Source organism: Pristis pectinata, chromosome 4 (genome assembly GCF_009764475.1).
Source record: "Pristis pectinata isolate sPriPec2 chromosome 4, sPriPec2.1.pri, whole genome shotgun sequence".
NCBI classification, from domain to species: Eukaryota; Metazoa; Chordata; class Chondrichthyes; order Rhinopristiformes; family Pristidae; genus Pristis; species Pristis pectinata.
In genome coordinates, this window is record NC_067408.1 from 61,307,988 (window position 1) to 61,326,693 (window position 18,706).

At 41.3% G+C, this 18,706-nt stretch overlaps 1 protein-coding gene across 1 annotated transcript in view; it reads left to right on the plus strand.

Moving 5' to 3' along the window:
• grtp1a (growth hormone regulated TBC protein 1a) overlaps positions 1–18,706 on the plus strand; it is a 57,999-nt gene that overhangs the window by 12,724 nt on the left and 26,569 nt on the right. The window contains exons 3-4 of the mRNA XM_052014003.1: positions 6,280–6,438; positions 14,557–14,681. Coding sequence (XP_051869963.1) covers positions 6,280–6,438; positions 14,557–14,681 — 284 coding nt within the window. The remainder of the gene's footprint in view (positions 1–6,279; positions 6,439–14,556; positions 14,682–18,706) is intronic.

The window sequence follows — 18,706 nt, forward strand, 5'->3', positions numbered from 1 at the left end:
TTTTGTGATATTTAATAATGACTTGGATGAGGGGGTAGAAGGGTGGGTTAGCAAGTTTGCAGACGACAAAGGTCGGTGGTGTTGTGGATAGTATGGAGGACTGTTGAAGCTTGCAGAGGGATATTGATAGGATGCAGAACTGGGCTGAGAAGTGGCAGATGGAATTCAATCTGGAGAAGTGTGAGGTGGTACACTTTGGAAGGACAAACTCCAAGGCGGAGTACAAGGTTAATGGCAGGATTCTGGGTAGTGTGGAGGAGAAGAGGGATCTGGGGGTTCATATCCACAGATCAAAGTTGCCTCACAGGTGGACAGGGTAGTTAAGAAAGTTTATGGGATGTTAGCTTTCATAAGTCGTGGGATCGAGTTTGAGACGTGAGGTAATGATGCAGCTCTACAAAACTCTGGTTAGAGAACACTTGGAGTACTGTGTCCAGTTCTGGTCGCCTCATTATAGGAAGGATGTGGAAGCAGTGGAAAGGGTGCAGAGGAGATTTACCAGGATGCTGCCTGGTTTAGAGAGTATGGATTATTAGGAGAGACTAAGGGAGCTAGGGCTTTACTCTTTGGAGAGAAGGAGGATGAGGGGAGACATGATAGAGGTATACAAAATATTAAGAGGAATAGATAGAGTAGACAGCCAGCACCTCTTTCCCAGGGCACCAATGATCAATACAAGAGGGCGTGGCTTTAAAGTAATGGGTGGGAAGTTCAAGGGAGATACCAGAGGGAGGTTTTTCACCCAGAGGGTGGTTGGTGCATGGAATGCGCTGCCTGGGGTAGTGGTGGAGACAGATACGTTGGTCAAATTCAAGAGATTGTTAGATAAGCATATGGAGGAATTTAAAAAAGGGGGATATGTGGGAGGAAGGGGTTAGATAGTATTAGGTGTGGTTTAAAGGTCGGCACAACATGGTGGGCCGAAGGGCCTGTATTGTGCTGTATTGTTCTATGGTATTTGAGGACGATTAATTCATCAGCTGAGGGAGGACACATGGCAATCATCTGTAAGTTTCCTTATGTGCGTTTTGCCTGATGCTATGAGACTTTTGAGGTCCAGAGCCAATATTAAGGATTTCAGGGGACATTTGATATTAAATAGCACAGAGCTACCACTTTTAGTGAGCCTATCCTATTAGTGGGGCAAGGCAAGGATTGTAATGAAGGAGTCTGGAACAGTCTGGAGGTCAGCAGCAATGGCCTGGGATGATCCTGAGGCTAGGAAGCTGGGAGCAACCTGACCCTGACAAAGCAGTCAAGGCATCTGTATAAATCTGTGCTCAAGATGATAAAGAGAAATCATGGCTATCAGTTAGGACAGAGAATGTTAGCTTGAGTGTTGGAGCTTCAAATATCATGTTTTCAGAGGAAGCTGGATTAGTAAAATCTTATTTTGTGAATAAATAAGAACTTTGTTTTTTTTGGACCAGTAAGGTTGAAAATTGTGTTGACGTGAATTTGGATGTTGCACTATTGACATTTGGGGGAAGTATTACACAAAGAAAAACTTGTTAAGACAAATGAAAATCCTGTCAAAAAATTGAGAATTCAATTTCCCAATCGGTGCTTCGACATTCAGAAATAGAGGCAACTTGGTCTGCTCTGAGTTAAGGCAATTTTCAACCGTAGAGCACTCTTGCATTGTCTAAAAGAATTTCTAGATTCTGGTCTCTGTTCATTAAATGGATATAAATGCACAGCAGAGAGTGGGGGGGGGGGAGAATTACAGGGGTAGTCACAGAATTAAGTGCATACAGAAAAGACTCAACAAGTTGAAGCTTTTTAAAAAGGGAAGACTGAGGTATCCTGATAGAGATCTTTAAAATAATGGAGGGGTTGGACAGGGTTGATGTAGGAGTGTATCCACTTATGGAACAATCCAAAACTAGTTGACATCAGAATAAGATAATTGCTTATAATTCCAATGGGAATTTTAGACAAAATGCCTTTACTCAGAGAATGATAAGACCTGGAGCCTTTTACCATGGAAAGTAGTTTGCAGTAGATAATTTGGATGTCTTCGAAAGGAAATTAGTTATAATCTGACATCCTCAGGACTTTGGTGCTAGACCATCAGGTTTTCCAATCTATTGGATATTAATCCTTTTAATACCTAAATGTAATTTTACTTCACTTTCTGATGAACCTGGTAAGAAAGGGAGTAGGAACTGTACAAGTACTCTGGACCCCTGCTCCAGCCACAAACCTACCCACATTCCTGACCCCTGGTGTCCCAGTCCCCAACCCTGGCTTTTGCTGCACACCCCACTTGCACTCTAGACCTCCGCCTCGCATTCTGTACTAATCAGCGCCAGATGCCCAACCATTAGGATTTCTGTACAATCAGATGCTGGATTATGGAAGATTTAACTGTATATAAGGACATGGGAGAAAAACGATTAGAGAGAGCGGTACTTGAAAAAAAATCTGAGATGCTTATAGAATCTTGTAGAACCCTAACCTGTGAAGTGTGAACACCAGTTGAGTTATGCAAAATGGACTGTTTTTATGCCAAATATTCTGTGTGATTTTGGAGAACGACCTAAGTGGGTAATAAAATCATTTTACTGTGAAGAAAGATATTAAGATAAATTGAGGAACTAGATGTTGGGATTGTCTTGGCATATGGAGAGCCTACTCTGCTGCACTTGGAGTACTGTGTACAGTTTTGGTCACCCTGTTATAGGAAAGATGTAGTTAAACTGAAAAGAGTGCAGAAAAGATTTACGAGGATGTTGCCAGGACTAGAGGGCCTGACTTGTAGGGAGAAATTGGCCAGGTTAGGTCTTTATTCCTTGGAATGTAGGAGAATGACGGCAACCTCATAGAAGTGTTTAAAGTTATGAGAGGTATAAATAAGGTGGACGGTAATGGTCTTTTCCTCAGGGTAGGGGAGTCCAAAACTAGGGGGCATAGATTTAGGGTGAGAGGGGAAAGATTTCAAAGGGAACTAAGGGGCAACTTTTTCACACAGGGTGCTGAGTGTATGGAATGAGCTGCCAGAGGAATTGGTTGAGGCAGATACAATTGTATCTTTTAAGAAGCATTTGGATAGGGACATGGGGAGAGGTCTGGAGGGATATGGGCTGAATGCAGGAAATTGGGACTAGCTGAGTGGACAACGTGGTCTGCATGGACTAGTTGAGCTAAGGGGCCTATATCTGTGCTGTATTGCTCTATGACGCTGTGGCTAGGCAGCAGTTTGAAAGCCCATTTACAAAGTCTTTCTGCTTTGGAAAAATGGATCTACAGCTTCATCCTCCCATAATATTTACATAATATTAACCTATCAGGGTGTGCATTCTATTCCTGTGTGTATGTGTATATGTATAAATAAAATTGCCTTCCCCTTAAACTGCCATTCTACACGTCACTGCAGCTACTCTTGTTCACTCCCAATAAAGGTTTCCCCTGAACTCCTCCTGGATTTATTAGTGGCTATCTTTTGTATAAGGTCCCTATCTTCGGACTCTTCACGTGTGTGTGTTCACAATCAATGCCTTATAATTTTAAACAAGTGCATTGGGTTACCCCCTCCCTGTCTTTGTCTGTACCAGAGAAACCGGTCCAGTTTTCTCAGACTTCCCAGGCAGATATAACGTCTACATTCTAGTATTGTATCCACTCCAGTGCCTCTATGTTGAATTTGGGTCACTTTTGTATTTTGTCTCTTTATTCTGTGCCTACTTAGTGTGTATTCTTGATCCAAAAATGTTGATTTTATTTTGAGTGTGAGGTTGTTCAAGCTTTCAAATCTTAGTTGCTCCATATAAATTGAAGACTGTAATTGGACTTACTTTTTTAATAAAGTAACAGTCTCCTAATTCAGCTGTTATGAGTGCAGTGAAGCATGTCTTTTTTTTTGACCAAAGAGAAAGGATTCATTGAGGGTTTCTGTTGGAACTGAATGGCTCTTTCATCCAGAGATAAAGAAGTGAATGAATGAAGATGCTTGTCATGTACAAAGTGGTTCATGAACTCTGAGGGATGTAAGCCAGTTCTCTGCCAAATACTTCTACCCTGAATAGCAACATTAGATTATGTGAATAAAGTCTTCAAATATGGGGTAGGCAGAGGAGAATTCAGAATCAGATTTATTATCACTGACTTATTACGTGAAATTTGTTGGTTTTGCAACAGCAGTACAATGCAAAGATTACTATATGTTACAAAAATAAATAGTGCAAAACAAAAGGAATAGTGAGGTAGCGTTCTTGGACTGTTCAGAACCATAGAACCGTACAGCACAAAACAGGCCCTTCGGCCCACCATGTTGTGCCGTCCATCAAACCACCCTCACACTATCCTCCCGCATATCCCTCTATCTCACGTTCCTCCATATGCCTATCCAACAAACTCTTGAACCTGTCCAATGTATCTGCCTCCACCACCACCCCAGGCAGTGCATTCCATGCACCAACCACTCTCTGGGTGAAAAACCTCCCCCTGACATCTCCCCTCAACCTCCCACCCATAACCTTAAAGCCATGCCCTCTTGTCTTAAGCATTGGTGCCCTGGGAAGGAGACGCTGACTGTCTACTCTATCTATTCCTCTCAATATTTTATATACCTTTATCATGTCTCCTCTCATCCTCTTCCTTTCTAGTGAATAAAGCCCTAGCACCTTAAGCCTCTCCTCATATTCCATACACTCTAATCCAGGCAGCATCCTGGTAAATCTCCTCTGCACCCTCTCCAGCGCCTCCACATCCTTCCTATAATGCGGCGACCAGAACTGAACACAGTACTCTAAGTGTGGTCTAACTAGAGTTTTGTAAAGCTGCATCATCACTTCGCGGCTCTTAAACTCAATCCCACCACTTATGAAAGCTAACATCCCATAGGCCTCCTTAACTGCTGTATCTACCTGTGAGGCAACTTTCAGTGAAGTATGAATATGAACTCCCAGATCCCTCTGCTCCTCTACACTGCCAAGTATCTTGCCATTTACCTTGTACTCTGCCCTGGAGTTTGTCCTTCCAAAGTGTACCACCTCACACTTCTCTGGATCGAACTCCATCTGCCACTTGTCAGCCCAGCTCTGCATTCTATCAATATCCCTCTGTAAGCTCCGACAGCCCTCCATACTATCCACAACACCGCCGATCTTATTGTCGTCCGCAAACTTACTAACCCAGCCTTCCACCCCCTCATCTAAGTCATCTATAAATATAACAAAAAGTAGAGGTCCTAGAACCGGTCCCTGCGGGACACCACTAGTCACTGCCCTCCAATCCGAGGGCACTCCCTCCACCACAACCCTCTGCTTTCTACAGGCAAGCCAATTCCTAATCCACACAGCCAAGCTTCCCTGGATCCCTTGGCCTCTGACCTTCTGAAGAAGCCTACCATGAGGAACCTTATCAAACGCCTTACTAAAATCTATATAGACCACATCCACCACACTACCCTCATCAATCCTCCTAGTCACCTCCTCAAAGAACTCTATCAGGCTTGTGAGGCAAGATCTTCCCTTCACAAAGCCAAAGAAATCTGATGGCGGAGGGGAAGAAGCTGTTTCTGAATTGTTGAGTGTGGGTCTTCAGGCTCCTGTACCTCCACCCAATGGTAGTAATGAGAAGAGGGCATGTCCCAGATGGTGAGGGTCCTTAGTGATGGATGCCACTTTCTTGCAGTGCCACTCCTGAAGATGTCCTCGATGGTGGGGAGTGTTATGCCCACGTTGGAGCTGTTTTTAGTTAGTTGGGTATTGTCAGTTTAAAAATATGAACTTTCAGATGTTTTAGCTGGGTTAATTTTTGAATGCAAATCCAGTAGACAATTTAACTTATCAATGGACTTTGGGTGTCAGGGGGGGAAATACCCTGCTACTTGTAAGAAAATACTTCTGTATATTTGCACTTCAACATTAACATGTTTTTTTTTCTATGTGTGCTGATGATCTTGTTGGAAAAGGTCAGTGGAAAATTCTGCTGAGCTTGCTAGAATGCTACATTACGGAGGCTAGGGAGAGTAAAATGTTCCAGGTACTCTATCTCTAATCATTTGCACCATTCTCAGTAATGCCTAAGAAAAGAATCTTGATACCACCAAAACTTGCTCTGCATGCAAATAAATTGGCAATAGTCAACAACGTATCCTGGCAAATTCAGGACTTGTCTTTTTTTCAAATACAGAAATTGTTTTAAATGAAGAAATCAAACTGCTCCTTGATTAGGATCAAGAGTTCTGTCTGGACCACCAGTGAAGGTGACCTTAGAGTTTTTGTGTTCACTTGTGTTTTGAATTTTAACCACTTGCTTTTATTCCCATAAAAGTAAAGCGATACATCAGAAAAGGCATTCCAAACGAATATCGTAGTCTCATCTGGATGACTGTCAGTGGAGCCCAGGGACAGATGGAAAAGAACCCAGTGTACTATAAGAAAATGCTGGAAATGGAGGAAGATCCAAAGCTGGTTGAATCTGTAAGAACAGGTACCTTCTGCACATTGTTTACTGATAGTTGTTGTTATTATTATTAGTTAATGATGTATGAAATCCTGGAGTTAATTAGTGTTTTATAACAGTGGGTGTGTTGCACTGTGAAGCACTCAAATGCAATTTTAGTTGGTACCTTTATACTAAATATTAAAATTTTAGTTACGGCAGGGCAAATTACAAGGGAAATTATTTCTGAGGATTATTAGAAAATAATGAGAATCTGGTACCTTGGTTTTGCAATCTGTGTACGCCACAACATTTCCATCATAAATATGTGCGTAGCATTTTGACATGGAAGTGTAACAGGAAGGCAAATGGTACAGGCGGGAAAGTGTGTGAAGATAATGTCTCTGGTGTTTTAGTTGACCATTTGTTGCACATACATGCTAAGTTCAATACTATGTCTTCCCTTGCCTGTTTTGCCACCTATTGTGAATTTTAGAACCAAACAAATTATCTTTGAGGCATAGAATGGGCTGGGAGGAAATGGGGTTATTGACACAGAGAGCATTGACTCTCGTCAGCAACTCTTGAAGGATCGCATGAGAGGTGAACAGGGTGGGATACAAGAACAACTAAAGGAAGAGAAACAGGGAGGTGGGTGTGTTTGGGTGTATGTAATCCCAAGGCCAGAGTGTTGGTGGTTCCTGTTATTGCCGGGCATTTCAGCAAGGTCCACACTCAGGAGAAGCAGGAGAATGGTGTTTCTTTCTTTTCTCTTGTTGACATAATTTACAGAGGGGAAAGTACAAAAGGCTAGGAGAGGGGAAACAATAACTTGATGGTTACATAAAAAGGTACCATAGAACAAAAGTTGTTTACAGTGCACAGTAAGGCTTCAGCCCATTGTAGGCGCTGACTTTCTTCCCACCTCTCTGCATCTTCCACTGTATCAAACATGATACTGAAGTATCTTAATGCTTTCTGAAAATCTACATGTGTGTGTCCACGTTATAAACCACTGAGGATGGGCTTCAATCTATAATTTCCATCATATTGTACCTTGTGCTAAAATAATATGTTGCACAAGACATAGATTATAATATTTATAAAGTATATTTGTATAGTTAGTATCTAAAGAGCTGTATCTTTTGGTTACAGACAATTACTAAGCTTGCAAGGCACCAAATCATATTCCACTTGCTTCAAGCTGTTACTTTTCTTTCCCAGAATATATTCTCTTAGCTGCAAACTGTCTCCGCGTTAAGGCCCATAAAAGAATGCCCTCTGTGATATCTCAAAGTCAAATCATTAGGCTAAATGCCAATTGGTGAAAAAAAACAAAAAGAAATTAAGGGAGGGATGAAGGGCTCCTAACAACTCTAGCAATATGCTTCTCTGATCAACAATGTGTCCCTTTGGCACCCATACCTTACAAATTGCCTTTGGTGTTTATACAACAGGCTGTGTTTCCACAATTTGATACTGTAGCCTGAAGTGAAGCTGTAGTTCCTTTACATATGAGCTATGTGGTATGGTCTTGCAATAGTGGAATAAATAACAGAATGGTCTATGTTTCATTGCTCTACTCCTGTGTTTATCAGAGTTGGCAGACAGTTGACCAGTGTGTAGGTTTGAAGTTTCCAACTAATCCTCTGCATATTTCAAGGTTTTTGATCCTACCTGCACTGAGATATGAGCTTGTTTATGTTGGAATGAAATGTGTGTGTCAAAAAAGATAATGAATGTACAGTATGCATATCCCTGTTCATTTGTGTTCTGGATCTTGACATCACAGGCAAGCCCAGTATTTTTGATCCATCCCTACTGAGCTGCCTCCTTCGACTACAGCAGTTCTTCTGATGACATTGTTCCTATATGCCTTTGGGAAAGGAGTTTAGACTCAGCAGTAACGAACAATAAAGATGTATTTCAAGTCATGATGGTGTGTGACTTGAAGGCGAGCCTTCAGGTGGTGGTGCTGCCATGCACCTACTACCTGGTAATAGAGGTCAGGGTTTTGGGTGGTGTGGTTAAAGTAGTTAAACAAAGTGAGCGAGGAAGTGAACAGATATTTGAAGATGCAGACCATCTCAGGCCATAAAATGGCAACCCCTAATGCACGCAGGATACAGACTGTGCTGCTCAGGTGATCGCTAACAGAACCCAAGGCCCGGACTTAAAGCCTGGAGCTCAATTATTTGCAGGTGAATTGCTGCACAGAATGTGGTGTTTCTTCATATTTATCACAAAGCTTGAGATTTGTTAGCCTATATAGCCAGCAGGCCAGATTATCCACCTCATCACTGAAGGAAATTGGAGCAAAATAATGATGAAGTTTGATGAAGAAAAAATGGAGAGTTGCTGATTTGCTTTATGCTAGTTATTTCTAGTTGTTTGGGTTTGCTCTCTCTTCATTTTGCCACAGTTAGTCATTTGGGACAACTTGCAATAAATTAATATTTGCAAAATTGATATTTTGATGCAGATAAGATGCAGGAGTTTGCATCTCAAGCTGGAAGTTTGCCTGACATTTTTTGAATATTTTCCATTGCTTTCATGTTAAATCTCCTTTTTGTGGTGGTAGTGGGCTTGAGCTAGGACCAATGGTGAGAAGGTGCACTTCCAAGATATTCCTAAAATTTATTGTAGGTTTTGGTCTCCAGATTTATCATTACTAGTCACAGCACGGAAACAGGCCCTTTGACCCAACTCTTCTATGCCAACTAAGATGCTTACCTAGTCCTTTTTGCCTGCATTTGGCCCATATCCTTTTAAACTTTAACCTATCCATGTACTTGTACAAATGTCCTCCAGCAGTTAATTCCATATACCTACCACTCTGTGTGGGGGAAAACCTGCCCCTCTGATCTCCCTTAAATCTTTCCCTTCTTGCCTTAAATCTATGCCCTGTAGTTTTAGACTCCCCTACCCTGGGGAAAAGACTATGACTATCTACCTTCTCTATGCCCCTTGACTTTATCACCTTCTATAAGGTTCCCCTCAGCTGCCTTTGCTCCAGGGAAAGCAGTCCCAGCCTATCCAATCTCTCCTAATAACCCAAGCCCTCCAGTCCTGGCAACATCCTTGTGAATCTTTACTGCACCCTCTCCAATTTAATCACATCCTTCCTATAGCATGGCGATTTGAACTGCGCACAATACTGCAAGCATGGTCTCACCAATGTCTTGTACAGCTATAACATGATGTCCCAACTCAATGTTCTCAATGCCCCATCTGATGAAGGCAAGCAGACCATGCACCTTCTTCACCACCATATCTCATTGTGTCACCAATTCCAGGAAATTATGTACTTATACCCTAGGTCTTTCTGTTCAATGACATTTTCCAGGGCCCTGGTTTAACATCCCAAAATGCATCACTTTGTGCTTGTCTGAGTTAAATTCCATCTGCCGTTCCTTTATCCACTTTTCCAGTTGATCTGGATCCTCTTATAACTTTAGACAACCACTGTACCATCAATTTTGATGTCTTCTGCAAACTTGCTAATCATGTCACGTACATTCTCATCCAAATCATTAATATATATGACAAACAACAGGGGGCCTGGCAGAAAACCCTGTGGTACACCACTGGTCACAGGTCTCCAATCTGGGAAAATAACCCTCCACTACCACCCTCTGCTTCCTACTACCAAGCCAATTTTGTATGCAGTTAGCTAGCTCACTCTGGATCCCATGTGATCTAATTTTCTGGATCAGCCTACCATGTGGGACCTTGTCAAGGGCCTTGCTAAAGTCCACAGAGACAGCATCTACTGCCCTGCCCTTGTCCTCTTGGTGACCTCTTCAAAAAAAACTCAACCAAATTCATGAGACATAATTTCCCACGCGCAAAACCATGCTGACTATCCCTAATCGCTCCTTGCCTTTCCAAATGCAGATAGATCCTGTCTCTCAGAATCTTCTCCAGCTTCATGACCTCACCTTAGGAAGAGTTAGCCATTCTCTAATAGGGCCGTCTACATATTGCTTCAGAAAGCTTTCCTGGACATTCAGCAAATTCTGCCCTATCTAATCCTTTGCCACTCTGACGGTCCCAGTCAATATTAGTGAGGTTAGAATTATCTATTACACCCAGTCATTCCCTACATATATTTGCTTGTCTAACTCCTGATGACTATTAGGAAGTTCGAGTATAATCTCATCAAAATGATCACTCCCTTATTTCTAAGTTCTACCCATGTGGCCTCATTGGATGATTTCCCCCCTATCCCCCTGCAGAATGTCCTCTCTACAGTTCCCTGAAAGTGGGAGGCTTTCTCTAATTAGTCTTGGACTTGTTTGTGAGAGCTACTTGTAGCTGCAAGGGTGGTGCATAAGGTTTGGAAGAGAACAGATGGTTTTGTAACTTTCATTCTATTTCAGATTTTGTTTAAACCCTGGATCACTCTTTCCTGTGCATAATAGCTATTTTATTTAAAATGTCCTTCATATTTGGCTTGATCTTCCCTTACTAATTTTTTGCATTCTTTAACATTTTGACCAGTTACTTAAATTTAATTACAGTTTAATCTTCATTTTAATCTAATAGAATCAAATATGTCTTTGTACAGTGAAGCCATGCATTACACATTAGCAGTGCTAGAATTGGCTCTTGAAACCTTCTCCATTTCTATTGGCACTGGTGAGGGTGCAGAGGAGATTCACCAGGATGTTGCCTGGGATGGAGCATTTAAGTTATGAGGAGAGACTGGAGAGGCTGACATTTGTTTTCTCCAGAGCAGAGGAAAGGTTAAGACTGAACATGATTGAGGTATATGAAATTAGATAGGGTAGACCACAGGAAGAGATAGATGAAAGTAGGGGACATAGAATTAGGGTAAGGGTTAGAGAGGATCTGAGGGGGACCCTTTTCACCCAGAGTGTACCTGGAATATACTGTCTGAGAGAGTGGTGGAAGCAGAGTCACAGAAGTGACCAGATGAGCACTTGCATTGCTTAAGCGTAAAAGGCTATGGGCCAAGTGCTGGGAGCTTAATATGATGGGTTCCCACTGGTCAGTATGGATTTGGTGGGCCGAATGGCCTGTTTCCCTGCTTCTATGACTATTTCTTTGCCCATTCATTGTGCCCTTTTGATGGTCTTTGTCTCACAAACTTGCACAGTTTCCTTTCTGATAGTTCCTGGCTTGTTGCAGGCCTGTATGGAAGCCTTCCATGCATCATCCATATCCTATAGATTATCATCTTGGTGTTTTATTTTATTACTTTCATAATTTGAAAAATTTGGTTTCCACAGCTTGCATTTACATAACAGCGTTTAATGTTGTCAAACATCACAAGGGTGTGTAATCAGAAGAATTCTGTGGCTTGGTATAATATACAAAATATATGATACACGTGGCCGAAGTATTATCAATGTAGGTTTTAAGGAGGGGAAAGATGCAAGGAGAGTTGATTGGAATGATAGACTTGCTCACTTATGTCCTTCAATGTAATGTAACTTTCTTTATTTTAATTGAAATATGGGAGGCTGACCGCAGTGTAGGTCAGAGAGCTTGGAGGTAATGGGCAAAAGCGGCTTAGTCTGGATTGGATGCAGGTAACAGAGATGGGCTCAATCCTGCAGGTGGTAGAGGAGGGGCTGGGATAGTTGCATTTGAAAGTGATGTAGGGAATGATTGAAGGAATGGCTGTGTGCCATCTGCAAAATACACTGCAATTACTCAAGGTTATTCCAACAGCACCTCCCCAACCTGTGAATTCCTACTGTCAAGGACAAGAGCAGCAGGAGCATGGGAATACCACTGCTTGCAGGTTTCCTTTGTCCACATCATCCTGACTTGGAACCATAACATTGCTGGTCCTCCTCCATCACAAAGTCAAAATCCTAGAGCTCCCTGCCTCACAGCATCAAGGGAGCAGGTTCTCAGACGAGCTGCAACCGTTTAAGAAGGTCACTCGCCGTCTCAAAGACAATCATAGGTGGATAATAAACACAGACCATGCCCCTGCATTTGTAAAAATGAATAACTAAATGAAAAGGACAGTACTGCAGGAAGAGGAAAGACTGCAGTCTAGCTGGCTTCAATGATTCCTTCAAATACCTGTTCCCTTCTTTACCCACTTTGTTTTTCACTGCTTCCCAGGCTATCACTTACAAACATCAGATGGCATGCAGGAAAAGTGCTTGACATACATGCTCTTAAATCACCAAATGTGAATGATCTCCTTTGGTACTCTCTAAAAACATATATCCAATGTGTTATTTTATACTGTCCTTAAATCCATTTTAATCCAGTTTGCATTACAATAGCAGGCACTTTTTTAACATTACATAACAACCTAACGTGTTTCACAGAGGTGTCATATTAAATCTAATTTCTTCACTGCATTTATTTTTATCTGGGGGCTGATGTGGAGTGGGAGTGAGTGTAAGAGGCCATCTAAAAATGTGGTTTTGAGAGAATAGGTGGGAGGAGAAAGTGAGAAAATACAGAAATTAGGGAATTAATTTCAGAGAATGTGGTCTGGTTAGCTGATGATAAAACCACTAATAACATTAGGGTGAGAGAGCTAGTTTGATTAGACAACATATTGTGCTTTTTTTTAATGGAACATTGCCACATTTTATAAATTTCATTACCATATTTTCCAAGTTCCAGGATTTAGACCCAGTGATGTACCTCTAAGTCAGGAGAGCATGCAACTTGGAAGGGTAATTGATAATTGGTTTATTATTGTCGCATGTAACGACATGCATTGAAAAACTTTGTTTTGCATGCCATCGTACCGATCATTTCACGACATCAGTACATCCAGGTAGTACAAGGGAAAAGCAATTGCAGAATGCAGAATGTAGTGTTACAGTTACAGAAAGTGCAGTGCAGGTAGACAATAAGCTGCAAGGCCATGACAAGGTGGATTGTGAGGTCAAGAGTCCACCATTTCGTACAACTGGTCTGTTCGATAGTCTTAAAGAGCCCACATGTGCTGGTGTTCCTAAGTGCCTCCTGCCCTTGTCCTCCTTTGTGGCTGCTGAATTCTCTCTGTTAGATTTGGAGACACAGCCCATTTGTTTTTGACTGCTCCAGTGTGGTTTCAGTGTGAACTTTCTACACAATCATCTTCCATCTCAATTCTGTAGTTTATTCCTAAATTCTTTATTCAACTAGACTTTCTTGTGATTGGTTAGTAGGTGGGGATGGAAGTAAATGAAACATTGAACGATTTGTGCATGACTGTTGTTTCCTGCTGTTTGAATGCTTGATTCCATCTACTTCAGTTCCAGAGTGAGCAACTTGAACTTTAGGGAAACTATCATTCTCGACACCTAAGTTTATTATTCAATTTTATTTACTCATTTATCTCTTTTTCATCAGATCCCTGGTCACTGATAGCTGAGGTTCTTCATTAAGTTTTGTTCTGTAATAAATTAAGCTTGCACTGCAAATTATTGATAATTTTCATCCTCCTCCCTTCACTACATTTTCAATTTACATTATGTACATAACTGGCATCCCCTTGAAATCAAATCAGTTCATTGGTAGACTGGTTGTGTTTCATTTTCATTATTATTTTCTAGCCTGATCTTAGACATGTTTTACAGAGTCCAGTAACTGTCTGTCATTAGCAATTGCTTTTGTGTAAATCCCATCTAACCCAGTGACTGACCATTTTAATCTTTTGATCTCAGTGTGAGCTGGATATTGTTTTACTTTATTGTGAATTAAAATGGAGAGAATGTGAACAATATTGCTGACACTGAGATCCTTTGACCTTATCTCCTTTTCTGATATTTCAAGATCTTGGTGCAGTTGTGAAAATATGTCAGATGGATGTGCACAAGAGAAAAATATTGAAATCAGTGAAACTACCATTTAATAATGCTTTGAGGCACTTCGAATATTTCAGAATCAGGTTTATTATCACTGATATATGTTGTGAAATTTGTTGTTTTGTAGCTGCAGTAGAGTGCAAGACATAAAAATTACTACAAGTTACAAAAATAAATAGTGAAAAAGAGGAATAAGGAGTGTTCATGGACCGTTCAGGCAGTGATGCAACCAGTCAGAATGCTCTCCACTGTACATCTGTAGAAATTTGAAAGTCTTTGGTGTCATACCAAATCTCCTCAAGCTCTTAATGAAGTAGAGCCGCATACAGCCACATCAAAAAACAAAGTAAGTAACTTCTGTTTTTATTTTCAGACATTAACAGAACCTTTCCCGACAATGTACAGTTTCGCAGAACCGCTAACCCCTGCCTACAGCAGCCACTTTTCAATGTTTTAGTGGCATATGGAAATCACAACAAAACAATTGGCTATTGCCAGGTATGTAACATCTGCTCTTTAAGTGCTTTGCCAAGATCAATGTGTAATATCTGGTCTTTAAAACCATGTAACCTGTTTTGGGTCACTCTGAACTAAATGCAGGGCATTCTCTACATTGCTCTTGCAAATACAAAGCATCCAGGTTCTCAAAGTTGTGCAGAGGTGAGAGTCTGAGTTGTAAGGAAAGGCTGTAAAATCTGCTTGTCATCCTTGAAAACAAATGAATGAGGAGACCTTACCAGAGAATATGGAATATAAGAGGGATAAATCAATCCTCATTATTTAAATTGATAAATTAGTCTATTGTCACAAGTACTGAGGTACAGTGGAAAAACTTTGTTTTTATGCCATCCATACAGATCATTTCATCACATCAGTGCTTTGAGATAGTACAAGAGAAAACAATAACAGAAGGCAGAATATAGTTTTACAGTTACAGAGAAAGTGCAGTGCAGGCAGACAATAAGGTGCAAGGCCATAATGAGTAGATTGTGAGATCAAGAGTCCATCTTATCTTAGTAGGGGATCCTTCAATAGTCTTATAAAAGCAGGATAGAAGCTGTCCTTGAGCCTGGTGGTACATGCTTTCAGGTTTTTGTATCTTCTGCCCATTGAGAGGGAGGAGAAGGGAGAATCTTGCCAGCCATGTAAGATAGTGCCAGAGCATGGCAACTCACTGCAAGCTGCTCTCTGCAAATATTATTTTCGGTTAAGTCTCAACCACAGAACAAGTGGATAAGAATATTGGTTAAGTTAGGATTGAAGGCACTGGAAGTCTGAAATGGGGTGGGAAACATTTGTAATATACGGCAGGTCAGACTCTTTGGAATTGTATAGTCTTCCTCCTTCCCTAGATCTGGAAATATCTCCACAAGCACTGACCCGATGTCCAGAAGTATTTTGCACAGTGATCAATAACCAGGAGTGTGGAAGCACCAGATGGAAATGATAGAGAATACCTTTGGAGGCAGAGACTTTTAGTGTCCATGGAAGGTTAAGCCATCTGTTAGATTCTTGCTTTCTGGAGTTCACATTGAAATTCTGGTTAATGTGCAAACCTCGTGAGTGGCTAAATACTCCAAGTAACTGACCCAGCCGTTCCCACTCAACGCTTTTACTTCCCCGTTTTTGATCTTGCTCTCTCGATTCTGTTGTTTCCCTTGCTTGATGAATGGTCTTGCCCCAGCTTTCTCCTTTATTGCCATTAGCCTTGCTTGTTCTCTGTTTTCCTTTATTCCTTTTCCTAATTCTTGCATTTGCCATATCTTTCCCTCCTTTCTTATTCCACCTCCCATCTCTTTTCAACCCTAGTCGCTGCATCATAGGAACTTATGGCACAGAAAGAGTTCATTCAGCTCTTGGTTCTCATGCCTGCCAAGCAAGGAGTCTAAACTAATCCCACTTTCCTGTTTTGGTCAGTGGTCACACATTTGACACTTATCTAAGCATCTTTTTAAATGCAGGGAGGGTTTGGATTAGTGAGTTGTGAACACAGCTCAGTTCAATCCCCCAACTAACTTCCCTTTCTTTGACTCTGGCTACGCTTCCAGCTGCCTCAGGAAAGCAGCCAACGTGATCAAAGACCGCTCTCACCCCGGTCATTCTTTCTTCTCCCCCCTCCCGTCAGGTAGAAGATACAAAGGTTTGAGAGCACAAACCACCAGACTCAAGGACAGCATCTATCACGCTGTTAAGTGGACCTCTCGTACGATAAAGATTAACTCTTTTTCAATCTTTTTATTAATTTTCAAATTAATACAGATTAATACATATAACATCAGTAATTATACACATAATACAAAGAGAACTGGAAGACAATCATGACATATATAGTCATAAAGAATAAAAAATGTATTCTAGGCCCCACGGTTTCTTTGTAAACAAATATATTACAAACAAAAATCAAAAGGACAAAGAAAAAGATTTATTATATAAAAAAAACCCAAATCGAAAAAAAAATTGTAAGTAATAAAATGAAACAAACTTAAAACAAAAATTTCAAAATAAAGAAAAACTGGACTGATATAAATCGATGAACAAAGAGCATTATTATGTCGTCAACTCCGCTCCTCTAAATTCAAAGATTATTGAAAAGGGATCTATATCATATGAAAATATTTGAATAAATGGACTCCAAACTTCCTCAAATTTAAGCGAAGAATCAACAGTGCCACTCCTAATTTTTTCTAAGTTTAAACATGATATAGTTTGAGGAAACCATTGAAAAGTGGTAGGAGGTATTACATAGAACATGGATCCTTCCATTTAAACAAAATGGATCACTTGGCCATTAATGTAACAAAGGCAATCATACGACAAGCAGCAGCAGATAGGTGGCCAGATTCCATCATTGGTAACCCAAAAATTGCGGTGATTGGGTGAGGTTGTAACTAAAGATGAACTCTTGATCTCCAAATCTACCTCGTTGTGGCCCTTACACTTTGTTTTCCTGCATTGCACTTTCTCTGTAGCTGCATGATCTGCCTGGATGGCATGCAAACAAAAGTTTTTCGCAGTATCTCTGTACACATGACAATAAACCAAAACCATACCATAGTGTAAATGGGTTCTTGATGTTCAATGTGGGCTGAAGGGCCTGTTTCTGTGCTGTATGATTCTTGTAGCCTTTTTCCCCACCATTCTTTCAGGCAGTGAGTTCCAGACCCTCACCATGTGTGAGTGGGAGAGGGAGAGGGGGGGAGGTGGTGGTTGGAGAGAATATGTCCTCAACTCCCTTCCAATCCAACCAATTACATTAAATGCCTTTATCATTTGTCTCTTTGCAGAGGGAAATGGGTCCTTCTTGATCACTCTCATAATCATACACCTCAGTGAAATCCCCTCTCGGACTCCTATGTACCAAAGACAACACGGCACCCCCAGCTGAGTCGGTCTTTCATTGGAACTAAATTTCTCCAGCCAGCTAACGTCCTCGTAAATCATCCCTGCACCCTCTTTAGTGCTATTGCATCCTTCCTACAGTTCTGTGTGCACTGACATTGGTGTTACTGATTTGGGAAATGAGTCTGATAGCACTAAGTCTGACAATGTTATATTCAGGAAGGGAGCCCACTGAAAGACTCCTGGCTCTGTAGCAAGGAAAGGTTTCACTTCCAGTGACTTAGTGGTTTTGTACAGTCACTAACCTGATAGGAAATGTCTTTTCTCTATTTTCCTTCAAAGAAAGGATTGTCCAGGAATTTTACAGGAGAAAGCAATGATAATTACATTCATTTGCCATTCTTCCAAAAAAAATTTAGTTTTATTTTGATTATCTCACACTGCCATCCAGAAATGATGATGCAAGCGCAGGTTTGGTGTTCTGTGTGTCCTTGAGGCATTAAAGGGGGCCATTCTTTTGTATATTCATTTGTGGCCTTTGCAGGCTGACTCAGTATTTAATTGTCCATCCCTAACTGCCGTTGAGAAGGTGGAGGTGAGCTGCCTTCTTGAACTGCAGTCATTGAGGTGTGGGTACACCAGCAATGCTGTTAGGGAGGAAGATTTTGACCCATTTCAGCCCATAAGTCTTTGCTGGCTTACAGGGCGATCATTCTCCCTATTGCTTTCCCCTGTAACTCTGTTCTCTACATTCCTATCGACTCCCTTGAGATTCCACCACTTGCCTACACTGGGGTCAATTTACAATGGGCCAACAAACCTACCAACCTGCACATCTTTGGGATGTGGAAGGAAACCAGAGCACCCAGGGAAAACCACGCGGTCACGGAGAATGTGCCAACTCCACACAAGCAACACCTGAGGTCAGGATTGAACCCCGGTTGCTGGAACTGGGAGGTAGCAGCTTTCTGGGAGGCAGCAGCTTTACAGTGATGTGTTGACTCTTCAATCCTTGCCTTTGATGGCATAATATAAGGAAGAGCTGTGGCTCCAGGAAGCTTTATTAGCTTCCAAGGCCATGTTGTTGGAGGGAAAAGATGCTTTGTTCACTCATGTCACATCATGTTTATCTCTTGAGCACATTAGTTGGAGAGTGTCAGCAGTATTATCACACTTCCTCTTCC